At 43.8% G+C, this 23874-nt stretch overlaps 1 protein-coding gene across 1 annotated transcript in view; it reads left to right on the top strand.

The window, feature by feature from the left end:
* The window catches only part of me1 (malic enzyme 1, NADP(+)-dependent, cytosolic), a 126632-nt gene that overhangs the window by 18395 nt on the left and 84363 nt on the right, over positions 1-23874 (top strand). The window contains exon 2 of the mRNA XM_035750564.2: positions 20865-20998. Coding sequence (XP_035606457.2) covers positions 20865-20998 — 134 coding nt within the window. The remainder of the gene's footprint in view (positions 1-20864; positions 20999-23874) is intronic.

Here is a 23874-nt window from a genome sequence, read left to right as displayed (position 1 = left end):
ACAAGCCACTGGGGTCTGACAATCTGGATGCAAAATTACTGAGGATAATAGCGGACGATATTGCCACTACTTTTTGCCACATCTTCAATTTAAGTCTAGTAGAAAGTGTGTGCCCTCCGGCTTGGAGGGAAGCTAAAGTCATTCCACTACCCAAGAATAGTAAAGCCCCCTTTACTGGCTCAAATCAAAGCGACCAATCAGCCTGTTACCAACCCTTAGTAAACTTCTGGAAAAAAAGGTGTTTTGACCAGATACAATGCTATTTCACAGTTAACTAATTGACCACAGACTTTCAGCACAGTTATTGGGAAGGACACTCAACAAGCACAGCGCTTACACAAATGATTGGCTGAGCAAAATTGATACAATTATTGTGGGGGCTGTTATCGATCAGTCTGCAGCTGGAAAATGTATGTGTTATGGCTTACACCCGCTGCTATAATGTGGATAAATCGTTACTTGTCTAACAGAACACAGAGGGTGTTCTTTAATGGAAGCCTCTCAAACATAATCCAGGTAGAATCAGGAATTCCCCAGGGTAGCTGTTTAGGCCCCTTGCTGTTTTCAATCTTTATTAACGACATGCCACTGGCTTTGAGTAAGGCCAGTGTGTCTATGTATGCGGATGACTCAACACTATACACGTCAGCTACTACAGTGACTTAAATGACTGCAACATTTAACAAAGCGCTGCAGTTAGTTTCGGAATAGGTAACAAGGAATAAGTTAGTCCTATTTCCAAAACTAAAAGCATTGTATTTGAGTAAAATAATTCACTAAACCCTAAACCTCAGCTACGTCTCATAATGAATGTGGAAATTGAGGAAGTTGAGGTGACTAAACGGCTTGGTGTAACCCTGGATTTTAAACTGTCATGGTCAAGACATATTGATACAACAGTAGCTAAGAAGGGGAGAAGTCTGTCCATAATAAAGTGCTGCTCTGCTTTCTTAACACTATCAACAAGGCAGGTCCTACAGGCCCTGGTTTTGTCGCACCTAGACTACTGTTGAGTAGTGTGGTCAGATGTCTCAAAGAGGGACTTGGGAAAATTGCAGTTAGCTCAGAACACGGCAGCACGGCTGGCCCTTAAAAGTACACAGAGAGCTAACATTAACGACATGCATGTCAATCTCTCATGGCTCAAAGTGGAAGAGAAATTGACTTTCTCATTACTTGTTTTTGTAAGAGGTGTTGACAAGATGAAGGTACCGAATTGTCTGTTTTAAAATACACGCGCACAGCTCGGACACCCATGCATACCCCACAAGACATGCCACCAGAGGTTTCTTCACAGTCCCCAAGTCCAGAACAGACTATGGGAGGCGCACAGTACTACATAGAGCCATGACTACATGGAACTCTATTCCACATCAGGTAACTGATGCAAGCAGTAGAATCAGATTTAAAAACAAAAAAGCAGGTAAAATACACCTTATGGAACAACGGTACTGTGAAGAGACGCACACAAAGGTGCAGACATGCATAGGCACAAATTGTGATATTGTTGTATGGTGTTATTGAACATTTTGTGTTGTGGACATGTGGTGGTGTAGGGATGTTATATGATGTACTGTTTTATCTTCATTCAGCACAAACATAGTTCACTGTTTTATCTTATGTTTTATATGTAATGTGGGTGCTTTGGTGTTTTTGGCCCCCAGGAGCAGAAGCTAATTGGGATCCCTAATAAATACAACTATCTATTGGTTGAAATACCACCGTGGGCCATCACAGCAGCAAGATTTGTGACCTGTTGCCACAAGAAAGGGGCAACCAGTGAAGAACAAACACCATTGTAAATTCAACCTAATATTTAATGTGTGTGTGTGCGCGTGTGTGTGACCATAGCAGCCACTCCCGTGTCAGATGGCGGAGGCCAATGCCATGATTATTTAAGGTGTGTAGAGTTATGAGTGGAGGAGGAGCTTCCATCAATGGTGTCTGTGTACCTTGGCTGCATAGCTTTCAGAGAAACTACTGAGTGTTAGGCCTACTCCTTTCTTCCTGCATTTGAAAATATAGGATAAACTTACGATGAAGGTGGCACCACAGTCAATGTTGTCCTCTGTTATAATTACAACCTGTATAATCGAGAAAGCGGACTTCACTTGACGTTTGTGCATCTTACTATAGCCTAGCCCTAGGTCCCAGTAAAAATGTGGTGTGCCCTTGTAAATGTTTACTAGCCTTTTTCACATAAAATGTTATTTGTCACATGCTTCCTTAACAGGTGTAAACTAACAATGAAATGCTGACTTACGAGACCTTCCCAACAATGCAGAGAGAAAGAAAACTGAGAAATAATAGAAAAGTAACATCATATACACAATAAATAATAATAATTTGGCTATATACCAGTACAGAGTCTATGTGCAGTGGTACAAAGTCATTGAGGTATATACAGTTGATGTAGGGAAGTTTACATACACTTAGGTTGGAGTCATTAAAACTTGTTTTTCAACCACTCCACAAATTTCTTGTTAACAACCTATATGTATTTGGCGAAGGTGTATGTACTCTTCTGACTTCAACCGTATGTACATTTAGGTAGGAATAAAGTGACTAGGCAGCAGGATAGATGGATAATAAACAGTAGCAGCATATGTGATGAGTCAAAAAGGTCCAATGCAGATTGTCCGGGTAGCTATTTAACTAAATATTCAGCAGTCTCATGGCTTGGGGGTAGAATCTGTTCAGGCTCCTGTTTTGTGGGTGGAGGTGTGCCTCTCCATACCAAATGTGATTATTCTGTAATCAACGTTAATCATAGCCTAGTCCTAGGTTATGAGAGCATATTTTGAAAACATTGTTGATGTTATGTAGTCATTGTAGCCTAATTTACAATATTTGGCACCATTTGGATTTGTTTTTATAGAAACATAATGACTGACACAGACCGATATAGTTTATTTACTGTGAACATGTGCTGGCCGAGTGGCTGTCGGCCTGCAGTCTCTCTTAGTAATCAGACGTGGTTCCCTGGCTTCGCTTTCAGAAGGAATCTCCTGATTTAGCTATTTTAAACACAGGACAGATGCTTTAATTTATCATGTGTGCCTTGTTCCTACATCTAACCAGTCATTTGATTGATCCAAGTCTTTGCACTGAGTGAGTGGTGGTATTCCATCTCAGGCAGCAGCACCCTACTGGATGGTCCTTCTGTAGCTCAGTTGGTAGAGCATGGCGCTTGTAACGCCAGGGTAGTGGGTTCGATTCCCAGGACCACCCATACGTAGAATGTATGCACACATGACTGTAAGTCGCTTTGGATAAAAGCGTCTGCTAAATGGCATATATATATTATTATATTATCCATAGCAGCAAAGCGGAGGTCAAACACTCAGGCACATATTCTTTCTGATCTCACTCACTCACTCACTCACTCACTCACTCACTCACTCACTCACTCACTCACTCACTCACTCACTCACTCACATACAGACATACAGTCATGGCCAAAAGTTGAGAATGACACAAATATAAATTCTCACAACGTCTGCTGCCTCAGTTTGTATAATGGAATTTGCATATACACAAGAATGTTATGCAGAGTGATCAGATGAATTGCAATTAATTGCAAAGTCCCTCTTTGTCATCCAAAATTCCACTGCATTTCAGCCCTGCCACAAAAGGACCAGCTGATATCATGTCAGTGATTCTCTCGTTAACACAGGTGTGAGTGTTGACGAGGACAAGGCTGGAGATCACTCCATCACTCCAGCCTGATTGAGTTTGAATAACAGACTGGAAGCTTCAAAAGGAGGGTGGTACTTGGAATCATTGTTCTTCCTCTGTCAATCATGGTCACCTGCAAGGAAACACGTGCTGTCATCATTGCTTTGCACAAAAAGGACTTCACAGGCAAGGATATTGCTGCCAGTAAGATTGCACCTAAATCAACCATTTATCGGATCATCAATAACTTCAAGGGGAGCAGTTCAATTGATGTGAAAAAGGCTTCAGGGCGCTCAAGAAAGTCCAGCAAGCGCCAGAACTGTCTCCTATAGTTGATTCAGCTGCAGGATCGAGGCACCACCAGCTTGCTCAGGAATGGCAGCAGGCTGGTGTGAGTGCATCTGCACGCACAGTGAGGCGAAGACTTTTGGAGGATGGCCTGGTGTCAAGAAGGGCAGCAAAGAAGCCAGGAAAAACATCTGGGACAGGGACATGGACATATTCTGCAAAAGGTACAGGGATTGGACTTCTCCCAACCGACCAGGAACAGTTTGGTGATGAACAATGCCTTTTTCAGCATGATGGAGCACCTTGCCATAAGGCAAAAGTGATAACTAAGTGGCTCTGGGAACGAAACATCGATATTTTGGGTCCATAGCCAGGAAACTCCCCATATCTTAATCCCATTGAGAACTTGTGGTCAATCCTCAAGAGGCGGGTGGACAAACAAACCCCCCCCCAAATTCTGACAACTCCAGGCATTGATTATGCAGAATGGGCTGCCATCACAGGATTTGACCCAGAAGTTAATTGGCAGCATGCCAGGGCGGATTGCAGAGGTCTTGAAAAAGAATGGTCAACGCTGCAAATATTGACTCTTTGCATCAACTTCATGTAATTGTCATTAATAGCCTTTTACACTTATGAAATGCTTGTAATTATACTTCAGTATTCCATAGTAACATCTGACAAAAAATATCTAAAGACACTGAAGCAGCAAACTTTGAAAATGTATATTTGTGTCATTCTCAAAACTTTTGGGGACGACTGTAGACGGTGTGTGTATATATACTGTACATACACACACAGAATGGTGTTCACAACCCAATGTGTTTTGCCAGCAATTTTTCCATCGGCACTGGGGTCCATATGATTGGGTTTTTCCAGGATATGGCTGTGACACGTCACACTTCACCGGCTCGTTATCCCAACTCTGCTATGGAACGGAAACCACTAAACACAACACCTCTGAGGTTTCACACCTTCTCGCACTCGCTCTCGCTCTCTCCTGTGAAGAATTTCCTTTTTGTAATGTTTCTCATGAATCTGTAATCTTTTCTGTCGTTAGGTAACTGGTGAAACACTGCCTGACCTAGCTCCCCATTTATAGGAAGCGGGAACCCAAGTTAGGTACCACACCCCTCTCTGCAATTTTGTGATGAAATTGAACTTCCTCATGTTATGAAATACATTTGACCAAGATAAATATGATTAATCATGTTCTGAATTGTTCAGTGGGGTCTTTCTCAAACAAATTAACATTATAGCCAAAAAGTCGGATTTCGTAACCTAATACATCCGATAATAAGCACCGAGTTCTATTGACATCGTAACAAGTGACTTTTGTTAAAAAATAATAATATTATTTATAGATTTTTCGATATAACAACAAAAACATACAAATAGGAAAGAAACAAACAGTAATGGAAACAAAAACAAGTTATATAAAAATTCTTATCAGCACAAATGGGCACTAGAACAGACATGACTGCTTGCAAAACTATGCAAGTTCCACTAAGTATCATATCATCATATTGTGTTAATTGGGGACCAGGTTTAGTCTAACTTTTGTTGGGACCCAAGCACATTGTACCAAGCCTTCTCCAGAGGCAGAGATGACATCACCTCCTTAACCCACTGCATAAAGCAGGGCGGCTTTGCAGGCTTCCAGTGAAAGAGGACAAGGCGGCGCGCTAGCAATCTTGTCGTGGTAGCATTCTGGTCTAGTGGACTCTGGTGGCATCTCAAACACTTGGTCAACATTTGGGTATATTTTTGCCAATCTGTCATTTGAGTAAAGGAGATGGTGCAGTGAATAAGCCCATGCCTTATGCAAAGTGATGCGTGGATACGTTCATTAATTTGTTGCCATATGTCATTGGGTAGCTCGCCACCTGTCTTGCTGCCATGCAGATTGTGTATTTGCAAAGGAGGGCGGATTAATGTTCTGTATTATGTCGTATTGTCTGGAGACGGTTAAGATCTAAGCACCTCTCGCCTAGGCACTTTTAGTAGGCTCGAGTGGAAATTAAGGGAAATGTTTTTTGGCAAAGCTGCAAATTTGCAGGTATCTACAAAAGTGGGTATTGGGTATTTTATGGTCAGCCCTCGGTATCGAATGAGACTAATGTGTTATCAACAAATAGGTCACAAAATAAACACCGACTGTTTCTATGCCAGAACTGGAATGCCGTGTCAATCTATGACGCTGGGAAGAGATGATTAGACGTTAATGGAGAGACGCCGCTTGCTTGTTTAAGGCTAAAGTGACTTTGAAATTGGGAACAGATTTTAAGGGAGTTCTTAACAATGGGGTTCAAAACATGGGTGCCAAGGTTCATAGGCATTGTGGAGCACTGGCGCGAGACAGGATACGTTGGAAGGCTTGATTGTAACTCCATGGTGGCCCAAGTTGTGCCATTCTTGTTTTCAAATGTAGAAACCCAATAAACAAGATTTAGATATATTTGCTGTCCAGTAGTAATGTAAAAAAAATGGGAAGGACCAGCCTGCCTGCAGGCTTAGGTTTCTCTAAATATACCTTTCTCATTCGTGGATTTGACTTATTCCAAATGAAGTTGGAAATGTAGCTGTCCAGTTGTTTGAACATTGACTTTTGCAGAAAAATGGGAATCATTTGGAATGAGCACAAAACCTAAGGTAGTACAGTCATCTTAACCAAATTAATGCGGCCTGCTAATGAAATGGGAAGAGGCGACCACCTTATGAAATCCTGCTTGGTGTGCTCAAGGAGTGTTTTGAACTTATGTTTAAACAGAGCCTTAAATGAGTGTGACCTTTATCGCCAGATAAGTAAAGACCTGATGCTCCACCTTAAATGGGAAATTAGCATACCCAATTCCTTCTGCTAACTGATTTAATGGGTAGGAGCACCGCTTTTGTTAGGTTTAACTGAGAGAATGTTCCAACACCTTGTAGCATGTCCAAGAGATGGGGTATATACTATACAGGGTTAGAGATGTATAAAAGAAGATTGTCTGCATATCAGGACACCTTGTGAGTTATGTTGCCCCTTAATATTCCTTTGATCCTCTCCTCCACCTGCAGGGCGATAGCAACAGGTTCAATAGCCATATCAAATAGGAAAGGGGCCCCCTGTGGAGAGGTAACATTGTTGGTGCAAACAGAGCCACTGGGGACGAGTACAAAATCTTAATCCAGGAAAGGATTGACGGGCCAAACCCAAATCTCTCCAGTACTATAAATAGATATCCCTACTCAGCCTTTTCAGCATCAAGAGAGATGACAATCTCTGGCTGTAGAGTTGAGCGGGCAGGTTACAGAACATTGAATATCATAGAGAGATTGCCTACCTGAGATAAATCTGGTTTGGTCAGTTAATTATATTAGGCATCACTGTCTCTAAATGGCGCGAGAGGACCTTCGTGAGAATTTTATGATCGCAGCACAAAAGGCATATAGGGTGGTATGAGCCACAGTCTAAGGGATTCTTGTCTTTTTTAACCTCCGGCTGTGTTCGTTTCATCTTACTTATTTCTGTGTTCCCGGTCCAAAATGGCAGCCCCATTATAGCTTATTATAAATCCATAATAATACATACAGTTGAGGTCGGATGTTTACATAAACCTTAGCCAAATACATTTAAACTCAGTTTTTCACAATTCCTGACATTTAATCCAAGTAAAATGTCCCTGTTTTAGGTCAGTTAGGATCACCACTTTATTTTAAGAATGTGAAATGTCAGAATAATAGTAGAGAGAATGATTTATTTCAGCTTTTATTTCTTTCATCACATTCCCAGTGGCTCAGAAGTTTACATGCACTCAATTAGTATTTGGTAGCATTGCCTTTAAATTGTTTATCTTGGGTCAAACTTTTTGAGTAGCCTTCCATAAGCTTCCCACAATAAGTTGGGTGAATTTTGGCCCATTCCTTCTGACAGAGCTGGTGTAACAGAGTCAGGTTTGTAGGCCTCCTTGCTCGCACAAGCTTTTTCAGTTCTTCCCACAAATGTTCTATGGGGTTGAGGTCAGGGCTTTGTGGTGGCCACTCCAATACCTTTACTTTGTTGTCCTTAAGCCATTTTGCCACAACTTTGGAAGTATGCTTGGGGTCATTGTCAATTTGGAAGACTCGTTTGCGACCCAAGCTTCAACTTCCTGACTGATGTCTTGAGGTGTTGCTTCAATATATCCAGATAATTATCCATCCTCATGATTCCATTTATTTTGAAGTGCACCAGTCCCTCCTGCAGCAAAGCACCCCCACAACATGATGCTGCCACCCCCGTGCTTCACGGTTGGGATGGTATTCTTCAGCATGCAAGCCTCCCCCTTTTTCCTCCAAACATAACAATGGTCAATATGGCTGAACAGTTCTATTTTTGTATTATCTGACCAGAGGATATTTCTCCAAAATGTATGATCTTCGTCTCCATGTGCAGTTGCAAACCGTAGTCTGGCTTTTTTATGGCGGTATTGGAGCAGTGGCTTCTTCCTTGCTGAGCGGCCTTTCAGGTAATGTCGGTGTAGGACTTGTTTTACTGTGGATGTAGATACTTTTGTAACTGTTTCCTCCATCTTCACAAGGTCCTTTGCTGCTGTTCTGTGATTGATTTGCACTTTTCACACCAAGTACGTTCATCTCTAGGAGACAGAACGCAGCTCCTTCCTGAGTGGTATGACGGCTGCGTGGTCCCATGGATACTTGCGTACTATTGTTTGTACAGATGAACGTGGTACATTCAGGCATTTTCAAAATTGCTCCCAAGGATAAATCAGATTTGTGGAGGTCTACAATTTCTTTTCTGACGTCTTGGCTGATTTCTTTTGACCTTCCCATGCTGTCAAGCAGAGGCACTGAGTTTGAAGGTAGACATTGAAATACATTCACAGGTACACCTCAAATGATGTCAATTAGCCTATCAGATGTTTTTAAAGCCATGACATCATTTTCCGGAGTTTTCCAAGCTGTTTAAAGACAGTCAACTTAGTGTATGTTAACTTCTGACCCACTGGAATTGTGTTACAGTGAATTATAAGTTAAATAATCTGTCTGTAAACAATTGTTGGAAAAATTACTTGTGTCATGCACAAAGTAGACGTCCTAACCGACTTGCCAAAACTATAGTCTGTTAGCAAGAAATTTGTGGAGTGTTTGAAAAACTGTGTTTTAATGACTCCAACCTAATTTGGACTTCAACTACTGACTTGCCTAGTTAAATAAATTAATAAATGAATAAGTACATACATACTGTACGTGCCTACAGTAAAAAATGATAACACGATATACAGAAAATAAGGGAACTTACTTTGCTAGGAATGCATATACTGTATGTCCAAAGTTATTATTTGTAAGAAAAAAAAACAAGGCAATGCAAGCACCACCCAGAAAATGTTCCAATTCGTGCAAGACTTAACAAATATCTGCGTACTTGATCTGCGCAAACATTGGTGAAGTGTGTGGGCTTTTCTCAAAGAGCGGAGTTTATACGGCTCAGTAAAGCCTCAAACATAAATTGTCCACAACACTGAAATGGGTTACTTCTATGTGAATTAATGAGGCGGAACACATCTCAATTCAAACTGTTGTTAGAAAATAATGTTGAAATTGACAAGTTGAAACAGCCTATAGATAATTAGCAGGCAGCGCGTGTTAACTGTCCTGTTGGGTAATAATCACATTTTGGAACAGTGAGTGCCTTCTGACATCATGTGCATAAAACAACTCACGCTGGGGGCAACCGTTAAAGATATTTGTAACTCACGTATCAAAAGGTCAAGAACTTAAGATGAGCGTACACTCTGCTACGCTTCACCACCTGGTTAATTCCTTTCACGTCCCAGCTGATAAAGCATGTGGAGCCTAGAGTATGTGAATCCGACATAGTCATAGTACTCAGAAATTAATGTTAATACGATCATATGGCCAATGTGCTTGAAGGTGAGAGTTTAATAAAATATAAAGAAAAGAAAAAACAGCTAAAAACAACAAAATACCAAGAGAGAACCTTGGACCCCTATGCTGGCCTTCCCCCTGTTGGAAGGCTGCATCCACGTCTACTAGACTAGAGCAAAATGCTACCATGTTAAACTGAACCTCTGTAGAGATCTATCCAGGGCGAACATAATCAAGTTCACACCCAAGGAAGGGATTCTGGAGGGAACCACCTCAGTTATTTAAGGTATCTTATGCAAAATGCCTATTTGAAGGATAGTAAAACAGTATATTAAAAAAGGAGGTATGTGTCCATTATCAGCAACCATCACTCCTCTGTTCCAATGGCACGTTGTTAGCTAATCCAATTTTATCTTTTAAAAGGCTAATTGATCAATAGAAATCCCTTTTGCAGTTATGTTAGCACAGCTCAAAACTGTTGTGCTGATCAAAGAAGCAATAAAACTGTCCTTCTTTAGACCAGTTGAGTATCTGGAGCATCAGCATTTGTGGGTTTGATTACAGGCTCAAAATGGCCAGAAACAAAGACTTTCTTCTGAAACTCGTCAGTCTATTCCTGATCTGAGAAATGAAGGCTATTCCATGTGAGAAATTGACAAGAAACTGAAGATCTCGAACAACGCTGTGTACTACTCCCATCACAGAACAGCGCAAACTGTCTCTAACCAGAATAGAAAAAGGAGTGGGAGGCCTCGGTGCACAACTGAGCAAGAGGACAAGTACATTAGTGTCTAGTTTGAGAAACAGACCTCAAATAGCAGCTTCATTAAATAGTACACGTAAAACACCTGTCTCAATGTCAACAGTGAAGAGGTGACCCCTGGGCTTCTAGGCAGAGTTGCAAAAAAACAAACTATGAGCCGACAATGGCTAGTTAATTATTAATTATGTCGCTTGTTCTCCTGTGGATGTAGGTGCACAACAATATATTCTGTGGCCTTGGTTGGGTCTAAGAATGTCTTCTGCTTGCCCGGAGAGAGTAGTGATCTTCAGTACAGCTGGGTAAAGAATGCCGAACTTGGTGTCCAGACAGCGGTGTAGGAGCCCCCTCACCTCATTGAAGTCTGACTTCTTCATGACTGCCGCCGTGTAGTCCGTGTAAATGCGAATATTCTGGACATCGTGTGCGATGGGAGACGCTCACACTGCCTTACTGAAGACATCCTCCTTCACCTGAAGGTAGTGGAATTGAACTACTATGGGTCTGGGCGGCTCCCCATTCTTTGGCACAGACTGTATGCTTCTGTGCGTGCGTTCAAGTGTGGGGGCATAATCGAAGGCCTATAATTTCCTGTAGCAGTTTAGCTATGGACAGGGTAGGCCACATTCCGCCTACTGTCTCGAGTCCCCCTCTCACGCCGAAAATAGGGGGCTGTCTGTTCAAGGTCCTCAACCTTGGAAGTGAGTTTGACGACATGATGGTAGCCGGGTGACTTGCTCTTCCAGTTTCACCACTTTGTCGGAGTAAATATTTGCGCCATTTTCCATTCAGATGGGTGTCATGTCTCGCTAAGTCTTCATTAACGGAGTCGATCTTTATGTTGACCTCGGTGGCGAGAATAGCTATTTGTGCGAATAAGTCAGTGGATAATGAGTCCACCTTAGCCAGCACAGTCTGTTCAGAGTTAATGATAGCCACCATTACCACAGCTAGGTCGGGGGGATCAGAGTCTGTGTCAGGTGAGCCCGAGGCTTCAGCAGAGGCCTGCTCTTTTGTGGCCCCCGGCCCTTGTTGTCTCGACATTTCCGGGGAAACAAAGCCAGATTGGTAAATTGGGTTCAATTCCAAATGAAATGTTACAAAATAACACTGTGGGGGAGGTGTTGGTCAAGTATTAATAGAAATTGTTCGCCCTGGATCGGAACACAGAGAAAACACGTCTTCACATGTTGCTGCTCACCAGCGCACCCTCTCGTAACAACTTTTTAGGATTTGACATTTTGTGGTTGTCGTCTTCAAAGTTGTTTCCGCAGGTCGCAAAAAAGCTAAATTAGAATGACAAGAGCTGAATTATATGTAAAAGGCTTTGAAAATAAAAAGCTTGGTATATGTTAAGTGCTGCGTTGACATTTCACAGAGACCAGCTTGTTTTTGTGAGAAATCTTCGAGACGGGTCAGGTTGCTAGGCCAGTGCACCAACTAGCTAACACTGTCCCCTGCTCCCTCCCTGGGGTCTCTGTGTCACGTCTGCTCCCACTCCCCCTTTCTGGCGTGCGAGGTTGCCAAATTGCTCATCATTACGCACACCTGTCACCATCGTTACGTGCACCAGCGGTTCATTGGACTCACCAGGACTCCATGTCATTGTTTGCCTCCCCTATATCTTTAACTTCCTCAATTTCATTCCCTTGCCTGCATTGATGTTTTGTTTCTATTGTCCAGATGCTGTTCTTGTTAATTTCAGGTCTATTTATTATTAAATCCTCACCCTGTACCTCATCCCGTCTCCCAGCGTCTGTAGTTACGGAAACATTACAGAATGCAGACACCACAATTGGAAGCATCAGGGAGTTTTTTTGTGTTTTGTTGGTGGCATCGGGGCCGGGTGCCACTGCCGAAGCAACCGGAGATGCCTCAACTGGCTCGAGAGGCGCATGTCAATTTATTATTAAATCCTCACAATGCACTTGCTTCCTGTCTCCCAGCGTCTGTAGTTACGGAATCGTTACACTCTGACTAAATTAACAAGTCAGACTCATTAACACCCCATTGGAGAGGAAGGTGTTGAGAGAAGAACTGGGGCTGGATCGGATGGTGTGTGCATGCGTGTTTGTACATGTGAGTGCAAGTGTGGCATGTGTGTCTGTGTGTGTGAATGCAAACGTATGCATATGTGAGTGTGAGAGAGGGAAAATTATATTCACGAGGGAGAGCGGCCTGTATTATAGATCTGCTACTGACTCATCGAGTCCTTTCAGATCATCCTGTAAGCCTCAAAGTGCCATCTCTCTCTCCCCCTCCCTCTCCCCTTTGCTCCCTCTCTTTCTCTCTCTCACTTTTTCTCTTGCTGGTTTGGCTACGTGGCAGCATGAGAGACAGTGAGAAAGGGAGGTGGTGAGGGTTTATATAACAGGCGAACTGGCTGAGCTAGTCAGGCCGGGTCAAGCCGGGGAGGCGAGTGGACCATAAATGGTCCTGAGTCCTGAGTCTTGGCTCGTATTGTCTCAAGCAGTCAGCCAGCAATGGCCTGCCTGGCTGCAATGGCCTGCCTGGTTGCTTCTGGTGCCAGTTTGTCTTTGAGACACAGAATAACAGAGCCTCTCTCTGGACTTTGGGTTCTCTGGACTCTCTCTGTCTCCTCATCCCCTTCCTGTGATAACTGGGAGCCCAGCCCCTTCTGTTGGGGACACACACACACACACACACACCCCTCCCCCAGCCCTGTTCCAGCCCCACTGTTTTCACAGCGTCTAGACTCACATGCCACAATTGATCAAACAAAAGGATGATGTGGTACGCCGCTGTACAATAAGGAAGTAATGTAGTGTGTTTCTCCTCTGTGCAACGCTACAATCTTGATTTCTTCTCTGAGTTTGTGTCTGTGTGTCAGGTCGTTTTAAACATATTGTGATTTAAACATTTGAGTCAGACTCTCCCCAAGCTGTTCGGTTGTGGTAAACCCAGTCAGGTCACAGACAACCAAACTACTCATACTTCCTGTGATAGCATGCTTTAACTTACAATTTGCTGACTATACAATTTCAGCCGTTTATGGAATCGTCTCCGCTCTTCCAAACGATCTTACTTTGCATTTCTCAAACATATTTATTCTAGTACAGAATAATGGTGTCTATATGGGCAGGTTTCCAGACATGCAACTCCTTGTCATTTCAGTAGAAAAGCAAACCCATCCCTGCTCTCACTGTCCACCAATGAAGACCCCAATCAAATCAAATCAAATTTATTTATATAGCCCTTCGTACATCAGCTGATATCTCAAAGTGCTGTACAGAAACCCAGCCTAAAACCCCAAACAGCAAATGACATACATAATCTGGGTTAAGGTGTTGCATGGTTCTGAGTGTGGTCAGAAGAACACGTGCTAGTAACAGTGTGGTTTAGCTGATGGTTGGCCAGGGTTTACGGTAATAGCCTTCGTTCCCTGTTTGGTCAGCTGGAGGGTTCGAGAGTGAGTACCCCCCTGGGACTTATCCTACTTCAGACCCAGAAGAAACTCCAAGGCCACCTCCATTGGGGTGCAACGTTACGTAGTGTTCAGGTATAAATATTGTATGTAGAACAGAAATGCTTCACTGTCACGTAGAATAGGGAATCATGTCAGCTCTATGTAGGACATTTCTATCGGCAAAGTAACATAGTTTCACCTCCTGAACACCAGCCAGATCAGCTTAAAGCTGAACACAGGGCTTCAACACTACAACACCTCTTAGTTCCTTGTCAGCATCTTCAGCAGGTTCATACAGCAGTTGGCCATGTTCATCGATGAGCCAAATGTGCCAAGAAGAGCCCTTTGTGGGCTGACGAGTCCAGGGCTGTACACTGGAGTTGCAGTAAACACAGTTAATGAGTCTTTATCCACACTTCGTTCGTCCTTTCGAGTGTGTGCACTTTCCTTGTGCACTATACACCCTACAGCGGGGAAAGCATCAGTGGAGGTGCAGGGGGTCAGCTCAACTCAGTGCTCTCCGTCTCTCTGAGATGTAAAGAGAGCCCTCCAGTCCCCCTTCCATAGCGCTAGGAATAGTCCAAACCTCTCTGATCACATGTTTGTGCCAGTGAGTCTATTTTCTGCCAAACATTATCCATCTGTCTTCCATGAAGGGCTTTTGTTTCTGTATCTAATCTCAGACTGGGGTGAGTGGGGTGTCTGGCCCAGTACTCGCTCAAAGGGGATCTTCGCGTCCAAGAGCGGGCTTTGCATCCACCGAAACAGAATGCTCAGGGAACACACAGGAAAGGGGGGCAATTCAGGAAATGTCAACAGCGGGAGGGCAAATTGTACATCAGGTTCAGTTCGTGCTTTTTATTTTATTTTGTAGCTTATTTATTTTGTAGCTGTAAGAAAAGAAAGAAAGGAGTGTGAGGAGTGGAAAATACTAATTATGAGCAGTGTTACAAATGTAGGATCTTAATTTGATCACCCTGTTGCAGGAGAACTTTCCTGCAGTGCTGGACATTTTAAATGTTTAGTGTATTTGAGGTTTAAATAGGCAGGCCCCAGAACCTCTCACTGTATTTGGATTTGTGGGAGATGTGAGATTACATGGTTGGAGCATGAGAAGGGCCAGTCAAACTTCTGAAACGCTCCCTCCAGAATGAATATCCTAAACAACTCTGCCTTGGAACTTTCTGGAACACACGGAAGGATTTTTATCAGTTTGAAAAGAACATACTTTTATCTTCCATGCTTTCACCATCTGGTCTACTAATTACCCGTTTCCTTGTGGACTGTGTGTTCTTGGGGTAGGCTTTGCCGTGGCAGTGTGGCCTGAGCTGGAGGGTGGCGTTGCCCCATGGGCAGATTACAGGTCTGCTTGGTTACCACTAGCTCCTGGAACATGGATCTGCTGGCGACATGTGTTGGCACAGTGCGCGGGCACTTTAGATGTGGTACGGCACATGTGGAAGCGTTCTAGTCCACCCAGCCCAACCCTGCCCAGCCCTCGACTCCCTAAGCGAAAGAGAAAAGCTTTGCAACAATCAAACTTTAAAACTATAGGGCAAGCAAACAAAAAGACAAAAGCTGCGTGTACGCGTGTCCACTTGAGTGTGTAAACTATATATACAAAAGTATGTGGACCCTTCTTCAAATTAGTGGATTTGGCTATTTCAGCCACCCGTTGTTGACAGGTGCATACATTCAAGCACACAGCCATGCAATCTCCATAGACAAACATTGGCAGTAGAATTGCCTCACTGAAGAGCTCAGTGACTTTCAACGTGGCACCATCATAGGATGCCACCTTTCGAAACAAGTCAGTTTGTCAAATTTCTGCCCTGTTAGTACTACCCCGGTTAACTGTAAGTGCTGTTATTGTGAAGTGGAAGCATCTAGGCACTAAAACTGCTCAGCCACAAAGTGTTAGGCCACACAAGCCCGCAGAACCTGAGCTCCGAGTGCCGAAGCACGTAGCGCATAAAAATCGTCTGTCCTAGGGTGGCAACATTAACCACTGACTTCCAAACTGCCTCTGGAAGCAACGTCAGTACAATAACTGTTCGTCACGAGCTTCATGAAATGGGTTTCAATGGCTGAGCAGCCGCACACAAACCTAAGATCACCTTGCGCAATGCCAAATGTCGGTTGGAGTCGTGTAAAGCTCGCCACCATTGGACTGGAGTGACGAATCACGCTTCACCATCTGGCAGTCCAACAGAGGAATCTGGGTTTTGTGGAAGCCAGGAGAATTCTACGTGCCTGAATGCATAGTGCCCATTGTAAAGTTTGGTGGATGAGTAACAATGGTCTAGGGCTGTTTTTTATGGTTCGGTCTAGGCCCCTTAGTTCCAGTGAAAGGAAATCTTAAAGCTACAGCAGACAATGACATTGCAAATAATTCTGTGCTTCCAACTTTGTGGCAACAGTTTGGGGAAGGCCCTTTCCTGTTTCAGAATGACAATGCCCCCGTGCACAAAACGAGGTCCATACAGAAATGGTTCTTTGAGATCGGTGTGGAAGAACTTGACTGGCCTGCACTGACCTCAACCCCTTTGAACACCTTTGGGATGAATTGGAACGCCTACTCCGAGCCAGGCCTAGTAGCCCAACAACAGTGCCCAACCTCACTAATGCTCTTGTGGCTGAATGGAAGCAAGTCCCCGCAGCAATGTTCCAACGTCTAGTGGAAAGCCTTTCCAGAAGAGTGGAGGCTGTTATAGCAACAAAGGGGGACCAACTCCATATTAATTCCCATGATTTCGGAATGAGATGTTCGACGAGCTGGTGTCCACATACTTTTGGTCGTGTACATGTGTCTGTTTGGTCAAGAATGCATCTTTGCTCGTGTTTGAGTGAGTGCAAACATTCAACAACGATTATTATTGTTATTATTATTAATCCATTTTCTATTTTCTCTCACAATGTTCCAATTGTATATTTACCTTTCAAGAGCCTGGCCTTACCAGAACTCAACCCCAGTCACTGTACTGACTGAAACAGCAAAAAGTGTTTGACAACGCATCGTTCCATTGTTTCTCAACAAACTAATACCTGCTCCACCTCCTCATCAACAAGTGGAAATGTTTGTGAGTTGAACAGTTTAAAATATGGCACCCATATTAGGAACACAATCCTCCTTCACCGCCTCTTCCCATCACGCCATCTTATCTCATCACTCTCCAGCTGTTATCTGGTTTATTTTGGAGAATGGCTTTTGTCAGTCGCTGAGGGCCTCATCAGGCTGTAGTGACTGACTGAGTGTCTGTGGTGGTTGATTGAGAGGATAGCCAGTTCTATTTACGGGCTAAGTTCAGGTTTGACGCAGACCGATACATAGCTAGTCAGTCACACGCCAAATCCACTTGCCGGTTCCCACAGTGAACCTGCCAGGAGCTGCAGACCATGTCGATCTAATATTTCTTGCCATCCAAGCATACAGTGGAAAAGCAGGAAAGCAGCATCTTATCCCTACCCTCTCCTCCTGCTCCTTCTCTCCTTCCCCTCCCACGTCACTAACCCAGCCATCCATGTCCCCAATCGGAAGGTGGTTCCATAGTTCCATACCCAGTGGCTCGCCCTGTCGTCCCAGGCTCCCTGATCCATTAATTGCTCATTTGGGCTAGGTTCCATGGAGGGTCTCCATTTCACGTATGACACTGAGAACCTTTGAGCGACCACAGAGCTGTGTCGAGTAATTATTGTTAATGAGACTGAGTCCATGGGTCATCTGACTCTCTCAGACATGCCCTGACATTTAGCTCTGACACAGACAAGCCCCTAACTGTGTCAGAGCTTCTACTGTGTGGGCCACTGTTTTATTTTAATGCTTGTCCAAATTCACACAATTATTTAAGAGAACAAGTTTGTGCGTTTGGGCGTGTGTGGCTGTTTGCGTGAGCTTGCGTTCGTATGCCATGGAGGGCCTAGTGTCAGCTAGTGTTTGTTTTTCCTGTCAATTCAGACCTAGACAACCAGATGAGGGGAGTTATTTACTAATTAGTGATATAACAATGAAACTAAATGTCTTCAAAAATGAAAGTACAGTCGGGAGGAGGCAAGATCAGGTGAGTGCATTCTAGCTAATGAGAGGGCAGATATGCGCGTGAAAAACAGGCCCAACTCCGATTATAAAGTGTATTTTTCCCTCAAAGTTTCCGGGAGGTAACGTGTCCTACTTATATCATTACACTCGTAATAACCTAAGCATTAGGAAACGTCTATTTGATGGAATAAGCCACACGTAGCAAACAAGCCATTACATTACATTTTTGTTAATCAAATTCCACACTCATTCATTGACCTCCATATAAACATACAAAACAAATGCCACCTGCTGGAGAAGACACATTTTGGGCCCAGTTATCCCTCTCGCTTCGCTTCTCCCTCTCTGGTTTGACACATGTGGCGTATGCACTCGCACATCTGAGGCTTGATCTCATATAATAATGTCACCACATTATACGTAGATCCATTCATGTATTTAAAAAAAAAAAAAAAACCTTGCTTCGCTTCCAGAGCTTCTAGTCTCCAATATGTCTTATGGTCAGTTGTATGAGTCAGCTAAACAGAGCTGTATAATGGCCCAGTACAGTCCAAAGCCTCTGAGACACCCTTTATGATGTCAACCACTGGCTCTTCGCAAAATAGAATGTATCTTTTGATTATGGGGAAGGTAGCAATTCCCGAGCTGGCAGTATTGAGTGTCTGCTGAGTACATATTCAGTCAAGCCTGGAGAAAGGACAGGCACAAAGAGGGAACAGAACTTTATTGAAATAACAAACAATGTTCTTTAAACATCAGAACAAAAGATAATTGCACCTAATCATCATTGAAATGGCATTCAGGGCGGTGTGTTTTAGCTCCAACACAAGGGACAAGTGTCAATGCCGTATAGGAACGACTACAGAGGTTACGTCTGACCAGAAGTGGTTGATGTACTATAATGTGCTGTTATGTGGCAGTATAGAAAACCACAAGTCCATGACTCGTGTAGGCTTTGGGCTGTGAATAGACACGCTGTTGGCCTGCTGACAGAAATGGAGTGCATTGACATTGACATCAGACCATGGGTCCACTGAAAGTCACAGGTACAATAGATGACATCCAAGCTGTCAACCTCTCAGCCCAAACGTCCCCTGGAATTTATAATAGAATCTGTGTGAAGGCTCCTCTATATAAATTTGGCAAATAAAACATTGCTAATATGCGAAGTGAAGTGATCAGGCAAATACTTAGCCTGTTCCTCAGGTGTTCTGCCAAGAAGTGTGTGAGTTCCTGTCTGGTGTGCACTGCGTACGAATGCACTGTAACCTGTGTGTGTGTCCCAGAGTCATTAGTCCCAAGTTCAGTTGAGACCGAACCCAATAATGTTATATATTTTTTTTAAGAAAATCTGCCAAGGTTTGAAAATGTGCCTGTGGTCAGTTCTGATGGTTAGTACGACGTCAAGAACACTACATTGTATTGCACTGTATGCTTTTCTACTTCACTCTTGCTCTGCGTCCATGTAATCAAACCCCTCAACCAGATTTAAGTGCCAAGTCCTTAAAAAAGCTGTACATTTCAGCCAAGCCCGCGTGGTGTGCGTTCCAAAACACAGAAGTTGCACCACAACTTCAATTCCATCCCAGCAGCGACATAGATGTAAAAATACAGCCATAGAGTCTTCAACACTTTCTCTCACAGCTACACACACTCTGATCCCTCTATGGGGCGGTGGCAGCACCTCTATGGACTAGTGGAGACTGGTGTCACTTTAATCAGAGGTTGGGCTCATTGTAATGACTGGAATGGAATTCATTGGAAACCTTGTTCTTGATCTGATACCTTTCCATTTATTCTATTTCGGTTATAACAATGAGCCTACTCTCTTATTTCTCCCTCCACCAGACTCAGTGAGAGAGGAGGGGCAACGGTGGCAACAGCCGATTCCCAGATCCAGTAGTGTTCAAGGTCACGACCCAGAAGCTAAACGTGTGTGTTTATCGATATGCCCGTCTGTCTAGAGGTCAGGGTTGTGGCCGTCTGACAGAGACTGGTCTCATGACTGCAGTGTGTGTCTTCGTGGGGACGGACATCACAGCAGAATGTGAGCAGACGGTTGCCCCATCAGAACATCAGATCAGCCAATAAGGGTTAATACTTGAGGGGAACCCCCCCGCCCCATCCAGAGCAAACACTGGGATAGGGCCGATGATGCAGTAGCCCGAGTATCATCACTCCAGGGATTCTGTAGAGGGATGAATGGAAATGTCCCTGCTTATACAAACGTTGGCTAAAAGTACAAAGGAGGTTTTACTCGGGCAGTCTCAGCCAGTCATGTTGAATAGAAAGAGGATAGCAGGGTTGTAGAAGAGACATTTTAAGTAGGTAATGAGATATGATCTGTGGTTTAAACCATTCGTTCGCCAGTTACTGCTGTCTTTGGACTTGAACTGGACTTTGAACTGTTTAGAATGTAGGCCTATGTACATATCATTCCACAGACCCCAGACTTGTACACTTAGAATAACTATCTTTTTTACACAAAGTTCATTTGCAATGTGAAGTTTATCAATTAAAGTACAATCAAAGACAAAATACATACACTCAAGTACACAGTTTGTAGTCAAGACATACAGCCGCACGATAATGTTGAGTAGTTGGGACCAGAGGGCTTACCGTATACATTAAGGTCAGACTCAGTCTTTCTCATCCAGTAGTCCTACGGAAGCTAGCCCACGGTGGCCTTAAACAGTGATCTGTGGCGTTCTAGTAGTTTAATGGTCTAACAGATGTCTCTACTGTGCTCTGGTGTTATGGTGGTGGTCTAACAGATGTCCCTAATATGGTTCTGTGTGTTTTAGGGCATGGCCTTCTCCCTGGAGGAACGACTCCAGCTGGGGATCCACGGCCTGCTGCCTCCCTGCTTCCTCAGCCAGGACGTGCAGCTCCTCCGGGTCCTCAAGAACTACGAGATTAAGAAGGACGACCTGGACAGGTGAGACTGAGATCCTGTGTGTGTGCTGGGAGAGCCCAGCTGCAGAGAGAGCGAGAGAGAAAGATCACACACCTGGAAGCCTTCAAACAGACTGAGATTTAAGGGAAGGATTACGGACTAGTCCTCTGAGCTCTTTATTCAATCCACCCTAGCACCTTACTGGTTACTGAACAAACCACTACTACTTTTTTCTACTTTTTTTTCTCAATTTCTATGGCTTCATTCATCCTTGTTCTCCTCTCCTTCTTCACAGCATTTTACAATCTTCTTTAAGACATAAAATAAATGCTGATTTAATCTCCAGTCCCTACTGCAGCTGATTAGGGTCACAAAGGTTTAGTATTATGTAACGCTGCATTACTTATGTCCCAGGCTGATTTCTTTGATCATTGGCAGTTCGGTCACAGATACCAGATTCCTGAAGTTAGTCATGCAGAGTGAATTTAACGTTTTGAATCATGGGGGCGGGTGTACCATATTCTCTGTGTTGATCCCTCTGTTTCAAAGGAAAATTTCACCCAAAAAATGATATTTTGGTATTTGGACATCAGTTCCAAAATGTTTTACTTGTCAGTAATCATGTTTTCAAGTTATTGTTACTTTTCAAATACAGAAATCAAACTGTTGCCACAAAGTTGGAAGAATCATCTAAATTGTCATTATATGCTGTAGCGTTAAGATTTCCGTTCACTGGAACAAAGGGGCCAAGCCGAACCATGAAAAACATCCCCATACCATTATTCCTCCTTTACCAAACTTTACAATTGGCATTATGTATTCAGGCAGGTAGTGTTCTCCTGGCATCCGCCAAACGCAGATTCTTCAACCGCTTACCAGATGGTGAACTGTGATTCATCACTCCAGATAATTAATTTTCACTGCTCCAGAGTCCAATGGCGGCTTTACACCATTTCAGCTGCGCGCTTCAGCACTCGGCGGTTGTGTTCCGTGAGCTTGTTTGGCCTACCACTTCGCAGCTGAGCCGTTGTTGCTCCTAGACATTTCCACTTTTCAATAACAGCACTTAGTTGACCGGGACAGCTCTAGCAGGGCAGAAATTTGACAAACTGATTTGTTGGAAAGGTATCCTATGATGGTGCCACGTTGAAAGTCACTGAGCTCTTCAGTACGGGCCATTCTACTGCCAATGTTTGTCTATGGAAATTGCATGGTTGTGTGTTCAATTTTATACACTTGTCAGCAACTGGTGTGGCTGAAATCACCTTGTCCACTCATTTGAAGGCATGTCCACATACTTTTGAGCATGTAGTGTATCTTGAAAACGTGTTTGCTGACGAGCAGCAAATCTCTCTGTCAGACACTACAAGGCTTCAAGTAAATGTAATCCCAATGTTGGATACATTTCCATAGTGGCAGGACAGCACGTCTCAATAACCATGGTATCTGCAGTCTTCATTTGTGGCCTGTGGATGTGTAGTTAGTGTGAGGACTGGTTGGGTTGGTTAATGGGACAGAGAGGGACTGGATTTGTGGTCAATTTGTAGTCAGGAAGACCTTTTAGCCAGTGGTGTATAGTAGTTATTTTCAAATACTTTAAAATACTACTTAAGTTCCTTAAGAAAATATTGCACTTTTTACTCCATGCATTTTCCTTGACACCCAAAAGTACTCATTACATTTTGAATGCTTAGCAGGACAGGGAAGTAGTCCAATTCCTGCACTTATCAACCGAACATCCCTGGTCATCCCTACTGCCTCTGATCTGGTGGAGTCACTAAACACACATGCTTCGTTTGTAAATGATGTCTGAATGTTGGAGTATATGCCCATGGCTTTCCATAAATTAAAAAAAATCTAGAAAATGGTGCCATCTGGTTGCTTAATATAAGGAATTTGAAATAATCTGTTATTTTACTTTTGATACTTAGGTACATTTTAAACCAAATACTTTTAGACTCAAGTAGTATTTTACTGGGTGACATTCACTTTTACTTACATTTACATTACATTTAAGTCATTTAGCAGACGCTCTTATCCAGAGCGACTTACAAATTGGTGCATTCACCTTATGACATCCAGTGGAACAGCCACTTTACAATAGTGCATCTAAATCTTTTAAGGGGGGAAGGATTACTTTATCCTATCCTAGGTATTCCTTAAAGAGGTGGGGTTTCAGGTGTCTCCGGAAGGTGGTGATTGACTCCGCTGTCCTGGCGTCGTGAGGGAGTGTGTTCCACCATTGGGGAGCCAGAGCAGCGAACAGTTTTGACTGAGCTGAGCGGGAACTGTACTTCCTCAGTGGTAGGGAGGCGAGCAGGCCAGAGGTGGATGAACGCAGTGCCCTTGTTTGGGTGTAGGGCCTGATCAGAGCCTGGAGGTACTGAGGTGCCGTTCCCCTCACAGCTCCGTAGGCAAGCACCATGGTCTTGTAGCGGATGCGAGCTTCAACTGGAAGCCAGTGGAGAGAGCGGAGGAGCGGGGTGACGTGAGAGAACTTGGGAAGGTTGAACACCAGACGGGCTGCGGCGTTCTGGATGAGTTGTAGGGGTTTAATGGCACAGGCAGGGAGCCCAGCCAACAGCGAGTTGCAGTAATCCAGACGGGAGATGACAAGTGCCTGGATTAGGACCTGCGCCGCTTCCTGTGTGAGGCAGGGTCGTACTCTGCGGATGTTGTAGAGCATGAACCTACAGGAACGGGCCACCGAAATGATGTTAGTTGAGAACGACAGGGTGTTGTCCAGGATCACGCCAAGGTTCTTAGTGCTCTGGGAGGAGGACACAATGGAGTTGTCAACCGTGATGGCGAGATCATGGAACGGGCAGTCCTTCCCCGGGAGGAAGAGCAGCTCCGTCTTGCCGAGGTTCAGCTTGAGGTGGTGATCCGTCATCCACACTGATATGTCTGCCAGACAT

Source organism: Oncorhynchus keta, chromosome 34 (genome assembly GCF_023373465.1).
Source record: "Oncorhynchus keta strain PuntledgeMale-10-30-2019 chromosome 34, Oket_V2, whole genome shotgun sequence".
NCBI classification, from domain to species: domain Eukaryota; kingdom Metazoa; phylum Chordata; class Actinopteri; order Salmoniformes; family Salmonidae; genus Oncorhynchus; species Oncorhynchus keta.
The sequence above is the reverse complement of the archived record's forward strand: the minus strand, read 5'-3'. Positions and strand labels throughout refer to the sequence as shown.